Source organism: Pelodiscus sinensis, chromosome 9 (assembly GCF_049634645.1).
Source record: "Pelodiscus sinensis isolate JC-2024 chromosome 9, ASM4963464v1, whole genome shotgun sequence".
NCBI classification, from domain to species: Eukaryota; Metazoa; Chordata; order Testudines; family Trionychidae; genus Pelodiscus; species Pelodiscus sinensis.
In genome coordinates this window covers 49809485-49818771 of record NC_134719.1, presented here as the reverse complement: position 1 = coordinate 49818771, position 9287 = coordinate 49809485, and the positions used below count along the sequence as shown (strand labels likewise).

The 9287-nt window shown below is 49.2% G+C and overlaps 1 protein-coding gene across 1 annotated transcript in view; it reads left to right on the top strand.

Moving 5' to 3' along the window:
• The first annotated feature begins 1457 nt into the window (after positions 1–1457).
• Positions 1458–9287, top strand: part of CDC73 (cell division cycle 73) — a 164960-nt gene continuing 157130 nt past the window's right edge. Inside the window, exon 1 of the mRNA XM_075936731.1 lies at positions 1458–1802. Coding sequence (XP_075792846.1) covers positions 1672–1802 — 131 coding nt within the window. The 5' untranslated portion in view covers positions 1458–1671. The remainder of the gene's footprint in view (positions 1803–9287) is intronic.

The following is a 9287-nucleotide window of genomic DNA, read 5'->3' as shown; positions in this document are numbered from 1 at the left end:
CTGCTAATAAGTCTGGCAAGCCTTTTCACTTTTAAGTTAAGTATATCTTCTCTGGAAGGAGACTCAGAGCCACAGATCAAGAATAGGAAGAGGTGGGTAGAATGGATATTAAACCCAATGATGCCACCCATTTTCTGGTGCCCTATGAAGTTGCGTATTTAGCATATGTGTACGAATGGCCCTGAGTACAGCAGCTTTCTGCTCACCAACATCCAAGTGTGCCGCACATATGTATGTGAGAGGGTTATAGTAACATGAGAAAGTGAGAATGAGGAGATGTGCAAGGCATAATAATGGAAGAGCCCTATAATGGGTCATGTGACCCTACTGAATCCTCCCCAAAAAGCTTGCATCAGAAACTGCACATTCAGTGACAACTTGCTAATTGAAACTACAAAGGCTAGTTGGCAAAATGTGATGATAAAACCAATGCCTGTTTGATATAATTGAAAACAGTCTTATTTATATGTATTATCTCTCTACATATTATACATGGCTGTTGAAGGGGGATGGGGTGCAGAGTTACCTTGTAGTTAGGATTATGACAGCTTTGCTTTGTGATGGTGATTATGGAACACTTTTTGTTAATATTTGAAAGTGGTAACCCTATGCTGTGCAGGCCCATGGGGCTGTGAAGTGTTCCCTTCTATCATGAGTCTCATGCTAATTATTTGTCTCCTTAACACCCCAGTTCCTTCAGTCAAGTGGATATGAGATTTCAGCCTTTAATCTTAAAGAAAAAATAAGTTTCTAGCCCTTGTGGCTGTGAAGAAAGCTGCAAAGGTGATCACAATGCACCTGAAAGACTCAGAATGCAGAAGGCAAATAAATAGCTATTATTTTTACATCACCTAGAAATGTTAAAGCCAATCTCATGGATTTTTGGTGAGGCTGAGTCATGATTTTTGAATCCTAGGTCTGGAAGAGACCTCAGGAGGTCACTGAGTCCAGCCCCCTACCCAAAGCAGGACCAACCCCAACCAAATCATCCCAGCCAGGGCTTTGTCAAGCCAAGACTTAAAAACCCCTAGAGATGGAGATGCCATATGGGGGATGAAGGGGGGGGGAGCAGAGGGAGGGCAACACCTGTGGCGGGGCTTAGAGGACGGGCAGAGGCAGGGAGTGCATAGCCCGAGCCATATTGCCTGAGCCACCTGGCATCACCACGCACCTGGGCAGTCCCAAGCCACTTGGCGTGGCTGCTCACCTGAGCCCTGCTCCACCCGGGACCGCGCCCCGCATTGCCTGAGCCCCACGCCTGCGCTCACAGAACCTCCTGAGCCCTCCCACCTCACTGAGCTGGGCCCGGCTCCTCCTGCTCCCACCGCCCCGCCCCGCCCCGGGCACACTGGGCTATCGCTCCACTCACTCGCCCAATGATCAGAGCCGCTGCCCAGAGGACTCGCGGCAAGTGCCAGATCTGCCGCGGCTCAGGCCACGCGGGACGGGGCTTAAAGAAGCGGGGGCGGAGCAGACTAGGCCCGACCAGACGCCGAGGGTCACCCTCGCCACAGGCTGCGCGCGGCGGGGGCGGGGCATACAGGCCTTCGGGGCGGCTGCGCGCAGGCGTTCGGCAAGGGCAGCCCGGAGGGGCCCTGGCGGTGGCGGCGGGGTCCTCGCGCGGCTGGCTGAGGGGCCGAGCCGGGCGGAGCGGCGGCGGCCGGCGCGAAGATGGCGGACGTGCTGAGCGTGCTGCGGCAGTACAACACGCAGAAGAAGGAGATCGTGGTGAAGGGGGACGAGGTGATCTTCGGCGAGTTCTCCTGGCCCAAGAATGTCAAGACCAACTATGTCATCTGGGGGTGAGTCGCGCGGCCGCGGCAGGGGCCCCGCCTGCGGGCAGGGGGTGGAAGCTGCCCGAAGTTGCTACCGCTGAGCGGGGAGGCGTGAGTGGGGGCGGGGGAGGCGGCCCTTCGGGGGTCCCGTCTGCGCGGCGGGCTCTGCTATGTGCCGGAGCCCGCCGGCCTCCCCCCGCCGGCCGCGGCTGGTTTGTTTGTTTGTAGTTTCTCCTGCAGCTCCCGGGGGCCCGCAGCTGGACGCGGCCCCTTGTTTTCTGGTGCAGGGAGGAGGGTGTCCCGGCTGGGGTGGGCGTGTGGCTGTACCTCTTCGCGGAGGGTCGCGCCTCTCGCTGGTCTGTCCCCCTCATTTCAACTCACTCGGCTTTTCCAGCTCGGAGATTCAGCCAGCCGGAGAGAGCCGATCTAGCCTCCGGGAGGAAAACTGCCAGGGGAGTTAGCCAGAGAGTTATGTCCATTTCGGGTGTTCGGGTTTTACACATCTGCACTAATGAGGGCACGTTATAGATGAGGGCTGGTGGCTGGCCCGAGCGTTGTCTTTTTCTGACTTAACTAGAAGATTGGTAATAAAACAGCTTCTAAGATGCTTGTTACTTCCTTTCAGTAGGAGGAAATAACCCTAAGGTTTCTGTATTCTTTGCTCATTTTGTTAGTTACCTTTTCATGAGACTTTGTTTCCAGACTCTCCTCTTCTCCTTGTGTGGTATGTGCAGTTGGATCCAGAGAGAAAATGATCACCCCTGGATCTTTGCTCAGTTTTGGGGGCATCACTGCAATTTATTAGGCCATATAGATCTATCCTTAGTGGAGCGTTCTCCTTGCTGTAAGACTAAAATAGTCTGTCAACTTTTCTAGGAGATAACCTATTGTAAACAAGTGTGTTCACAATTCAAATAACTCCCCAGATACAGCGTGTGTCTGTTTTTAAAAGTGTTATCAAAATGTTAGAACATTTTGTAGCCTGACAATACTACACGGCTGCAGGAGAGGGGCTGCTCTAATCTGGGTGGGCCACTTGCATGCTGCAGATGGAGGGGCCTGCTTTAGGGTTAATCAGTTAAACATAGCATTTAATTTGCCAGCTTTTTAACCAAATTAGTTTGCCGAGCTGGAGATCAAAGGGAGCTCCATACGAAGGGAAAGGGGAAGTAAAGATCTTCTGAATTAGGGAAAGAACATTAAATTTGTCAGCTACATGACTAGAGGTCAAGAATTCTCTAATAGTGGTGGCCCAAACTTTCAGAATTCAAAAGTAACCATCATAGTGCAATGGTGGGCAACACAGGCTAGTGAGTGGGCCACATGAGCGGTCTTCCTTCAGACTGTTGAAACGAAAACAGTCTCCCAGGATAGTGCAGTTAGAAAAACTACTTTTACATACCTAGAATTCAGGGAGGGAGGGGGGTGACAGAATCATAGCACTGCTTTGATTGGATGCAGAAGGAGTGCACGACTTTCACAGTCAATGTTATATGTAGTCAGTGCACACCTCACTTTGTGGGCCCTTGCTTTAAGCTAGGGATATAAGAGTTTAACAGATTAATGGGTAAGCATTATCTTATCAGTTAATCTCCTGGCCATGGTCAGGAATCCGCAGGTCTGGCAGCCTGCAGAGCATTTAAACGTGTAACCGATTGAAATTTATTATCCTTCTTTTAATGTGTTAAAAAATCTGCTTGAGTTGCACTTTCTCTCTCTCTCTCTCTCTCTCCCCCCTCCTCGCTCCCTCCCTCCCTCATAAATTCTCCTAAAATAGATAATTCCTAGTTAAGGGAAAGAGTGGTTGCTTTAGACATCTTTTCAGATATTAAATTTGTAGTGGTGTCTTGAGCAAACAAGGAGACAGTTTGGGGGTGTCTCCTGCTCAGAGTTTTCCTGGAAAGCAGCCAGTAAAATTTAACAAGGCTATGACAGTCTGTGACAGTAACACTACTGACAGTATATAACACTAACAGCATAGAAATGTAGGGCTGGAAGGGTCCTTGAGAGGTCATCTAGTCTTGTTCCAGGTTCTGAGGCAGGACCAAGTAAGTCTAGACCATCCCTAATAGGTGTTTGTCCAACCTGTTTATAGAAGCCCTGAATAATGTGGGTTCTGCAACCTCCTTTAGAAGCCTGACTCAGTTTTTAATTTTTCATATAGTTAGAAGGTTTATCTGCCTATCTAACCTACATTTCTTTTGCTAAAGGTTAGGTCCATTACTACTTTTATTACTTTCAGTGACCTGGAAAACAATTGATCACAGTTCTCTCTATAACAGATCTTAATATATTTGGAGACTTATCAAGCCCGGCTTCAGCCAGTTTTTAAACTTTTCCTCACAAGTCACATTTTTGAAAACTTGTGTCATTTTCTTTAAACTCTCTTTAGTTTGTCCAACCTGAACTCCGGACTAGTGTTCCTTCTAATTTATGATGTCCATTTGTTGAATGATTTGTTACATGCACCAATATGGAGATGATGTATGACAAATTACCTCCATATTGGTGCACTAAACAAAATTCATTCTGCCTATGGACAGTCTGTGGGATTTGGAGTGTCGGAGGGGCTCAGGATTGGGTAGGATGTGGGATTTAGCTTGGGGTGTAGACTCTGGGGTGGGGCTGGAGATTAGGCATTTGGGGTACAGGAGAGGGATCCAGGCTGGGTCCATGGGCTTTTGGAGTGCAACTGTGGGCTCAGGTTAGGAAGTTGCGGGTTCCTGGGCTACAGTCTCCTAAAGCCTCTTTCTTAATCTGGCCTTGAGTGAGGCTTATTAGGCAGCTGTGCAGCAGCATAGTTTAGAGGGAACACTGCCCCAACCCAGGTTAGAACCCCCTCTTCCCTAACTCCATCTCAGCCCACTGCGCCAGCCCTCTTGAGCCTCCTTCTGCACCCAAACTGTTTCCTAGAGTCTGCACCCCTACTCCCTGCTCTAGCATCATAACTCCTACCCAGACCATGCACCCCAACCCCAATATTCCTGCAGCCCAAACCTCTCATCAACAACCCCACTCCAGAGCCTGCATTCAGTCAGAGAACTCACCTTAGTCCTGTGCCACAGCTTGGACTAAAAAATTCCTTGTTTTTGGCCCAAGCCTCTTCCTCCTCCTCCACAGAGATGTGCGTGGCTTACAACTGATTTTTTTTTTCTGGGGGTCAGTGGAAAATATTCCCCAGCATAGGAAAATGTTCCCCAGTCCAGTCTTTGTGTGGCACACAAAACTGGATGTAGTACTCCAGCTGAGGCCTTGCCAGAGCCAAAGAGAGAAGGACAGTTACCCCTCTTATATACAGGCTACGTCTCCATTAGGGATGTTAAATTTCAGCAGTTACATTCTGTCTGGCAGTTGCTTTCCTGTGCATACCGGCTCCCTCCTGTCCCCTGTCCTGCACCCTCCATCCCATTGCCTCTCCTGGGTTCCCATGCTGCTGCCTCTGTTAGGGATATGAAAGCATAACTGTGTACATGGTTAACTGATGAGCCTGAGCATATTGGTTAATGTTCAGTTACATGCAGGCTCCCGGTATGCTTTTAAGCTGGCTCCCTGTGTGAATGCCAGGGAGCTGCCTGCTGCCTTCATGTAACTGTATAACCGCTGAGATTTTTCAGCGGTTACATGATTACTTAAACACATTTTAACATCCCTAACTCCTTTCTGCTGCCCCATGCTGCTGCCTCTGATACAGAGACAGCAGGGCAGGAAGGGAGTAGACTGCTACGCAGCAGCGGTTGTATGCGGACAGCTGGCTTTTAAGTTGGCTCCCAGTGCGTACTGGGAACCTGTTTGTAACTGTGAACGCTAATTGGAGAGCCCAAGCTCATCGTTTAACTATGTACATGGTTACATGTTCGCATCCCTCGTCTCCACTTGCGGCGCCAGAGCAATCTTCTGGCATTTGATTTAGTGGATCGAGTAAGGACCCGCTAAATCGAATGCTTAGAGTGCCTCCTGCGGGCTTCGACACTCCTCCTCCTCACAAGGAGCAAGGGAAGCCAATAGGAATGTTTGCTTCCGTTGAACTCCCACTGTGGAGACGGCACCAAGCTCGACTTAAGGAATGTTTACTCCAACTATTGCATGCCTTAAATGGACCTTCCGAGTCTAGTATAGACCTGGCCACAGTATTTGTGTTACTATGCCCCATCATGTTATTAGCCTTTTCAACAGCTGTATCACATTGTTGATTCTCTTTCTACTTGTGGTCCACTTGAACCATTTTCAGAAGTACAACTTCCTAACCAGTCATTTCCCATTTTGTAATTGTGTATTTCATTTTTTCCTCCTAGTACTTCACACTAGGGATGTAATAGTGTAGTCGATTAATTGATTAGCGTATAAGCAAAAGCTTATAGGTTAATGCTGTAGACTACACGCATTTCCCTCCCCTGTCCCTGGACAGGGGCTGCTGCCATCCTGTGCTGCTGCCTCTGTCTTAGAGGCAGCAGCACAGGGTCACGGGGGAGCTGGTTTTTAAACTGGCTCTCCTTGCAGACCACCTCTCACCTGGAACTCCATGCAAAGTATCAGGGGGACTCTTCAGAAGTGCACTGGCTGCTAGCCCCGTCCCCGGGGATATGGAGTAGTTGACTAACCGATAAGAATTCATGAGGTTACTCGACTATTGAATTAACTGATATTTAACATCCTTACTTCACACTTATTTTGTATTAAATTTAATCTCGTTAAATTCAGATCAGTTCTTCAATTTGCCAAGGTAGCTTTGAATTCTAATCTTGTTGTCTAAAGTGTCTTAAAACTCTGAGGCTGGTGTCATCCACAGGTTTTGTAATCATACCCTTACTCCAGTATCCAAGTCATTTCTGATATTATGTGAGTAGCATCAGACCCAGGACTGATTTGAATAATTAATATCCAAACAGTAGTGTTAAACTTGCACACCTGTATCTTGGTTATTATGATTATATACTATATGTATTGTATGACTCTTAAGCAAAATTTTATTTGTAGCTAATCAAGCATGACACCCAGATGTACAGAAACGTTCTCAACCTGTGTACTATGTACATTTTTTAACATGATCTTCAATACAATTTTTAAACGAGTTCTACTCTTTGCTGCAGTTGTGGGACTGAGAGAAGAAGAGCTGTGGACAAAATGCTCCGGGTGTATGAAATGGAGAGTCAAGTCTCTTTGGTTGATTGGAAATAATATCTTTTGGGAACCAAAAGAACGACTAGGGGTATTAGATAAGAAGAAGGTGCTTTGAGCAGGAGCCCAGGATTATCCTTGTGTCACTACCTATTTTTATTAGCAGTGTTGAGGGTTGGATGCTAATTTTAGACATTCTTGGTGGGTGGTCTTTTTTTCTTTTATATCGGTCTTGGTAGTAAATCTTTCAAGTCTTCATTTAGACTACATAATATTCATATAATATACCTCCGTTTTGTTGGGGAGTTGGATCTATTTGGCTTAGAACATTAGTAATAAGATTCAGACTAGGTTATGTAAGTCACTGGAAGGAATCTAGTTCCTGTTCGTAGTTGTTAATGCTTGACTCTGTAAACTGTGTGTGCTTTCAGTCCAGTATTTAGTGCAGGTGGGACCTCCCTGATCTGCCACCCTCGGCACCTGAGTGGCTTTGAACGACAGAGTTTTTTAGGCCGGGGAAGTCAAGGCTCTTCTTGGCTGTTGGCCCTGCTCCCCTCCACAGGCCTGCTGCCCCCAGCCCTGCAGGGACTGTACTTCCTGCCCAGAGCCAAGACTATGCTCCTCAGTGTCCTGACCCTGGCTGGGGCTATGCTCCTGGATGCTGGCCCTGCTGCTCCCAGCAACACAGGCCCCTTGTTCCCCACAACCAGCCCAGCCCTGCCCCTTGAGGCTGTCTGATGCCCTTTGGTCCAGCAATATCCATGGTCTTTCTGGACCATGTAAGTTGCTGGAGCAGAGATTCCCAGATTCAGCCTGTAGGTGTGTGTCATAGGGATGTAAGTGACTAGTAAAAGCAACTAGTTGCTTCCCGCCCCCCAGCCCTTGCTGCCTTTTGCTGCGGAGGGCAGGAGAGGCAGAGGCACAGCGGGAAACAGTTCCCTGCGCTGGTTCCCACTGCAGATGCTTCTGTTTTTGAAATGTACAAGAGCCCCACAGGTCTCTTTTATACATTTCAAAAGCAGAAGTGCTGCAGAGAGCATGGGGCAAGCAGGGACTCAAGCAGTCTCCACTTGGCCTGTGCTGTCTGCATTAGGGATGTAATAGTATAGTTGATTGACGGATCAGGAAAGCTTATAGATTAATGCTATAGACTACACACATTTCCCTTCCCCTGCCTCCTTGCCAGTACGTTTTTTAGCAGGCTGGCCAGCAGCCCAGCTCAGTTCTGGCTCACACCAGATCCAGAACCTACTCCTGCTGCGGCTCTGCATTTAAAGTGTATTAGGAGCCAGGCAGACAGTCTGGCTCAGTTCCAGCTCATGCTGGGTCCAGGAGCTTAGCCCCCACCCTTGACAGGGGCTGCTGCCACCCCACACTGCTGCCTCTTTATCAGAGGCAGCAGCACTGGGCAGCCAGAACAACGGGGGGAGCCAGTTTTTAAAACTGGTTCCCCTCATGGACAAGCTCCTGCCTGACACCCTGCACTGCTGTTGGCCCCGCCCTTGAGGACTATAGAATAGTCAACTAACCGATAAGAATTCACAAAAGTTGCTCGATTATTCAATTAACCAATATTTAACATCCCTAGTGTGTACCCTCCCCCATGCTGCCTCTGAGAGGCAGCAAGAGGGGGACAGGAACTGGTGCTCGGGTGGGGGGGGGGGGAGAGCTGGCTTAAAAGCCAGCTCCCCCCAACACTGTCTCTGGGCCCCCCTAGCACCATCTGTGGGATGCTGGCTACCTCTTAAGAGTCAGGTGGGGAGGGGAGAGGTGGGGGGGAATGATAGGGGATGCTGCTGTGAAGCAACCCCTGTCTGCATGGTTCCTAGCGGGGAGCTGCCCCCACCTGCAGACAGGGGCTATTGCTGCCTGTTCGCGGCAGCCAGCCCTGTCCACTGTGAGGGGCTGGTGCCGGACAGTCTTTGTTTGCAGTGGCCAGAGCTTCGGCCCCAGTCTCTGTTTGCAGCAGACAGGGCTGTCCACTGCAAACAGGGGCTGCTGGACTCAGTGGGAATTGGGACCGAGCAGCAAGTCCCCAGCAGCTCTTACTTCATTTAAAATGCAGAGCCGCAGCATGGATGGCTCCAGAGCTGGCACCAGCCAGGACTGTTCAGTCCTGGCTTGAGTCAGCTCCTGGCGCTACCCCCGCTGTGGCTCTGCAGAGGTGCTTATCGACTAACTGTATAGTTGATACAACTGCATTGACTTTACAGTTAGTCAGATAAATTGCATTTTAACATCCTTAAGACTAAGCTTATTGGTTACTCTTGTTGACTACTTTTATCTTCCCCTCCCCCTGTTGCTGACTCTGATACAAAGGCAGCATGTGGAGAGGGGAGGTAGGATCCAGTGGTGGGGAGAGCCGGCTTAAAAGCCAGTTCTCCTCTAGCACTGGCT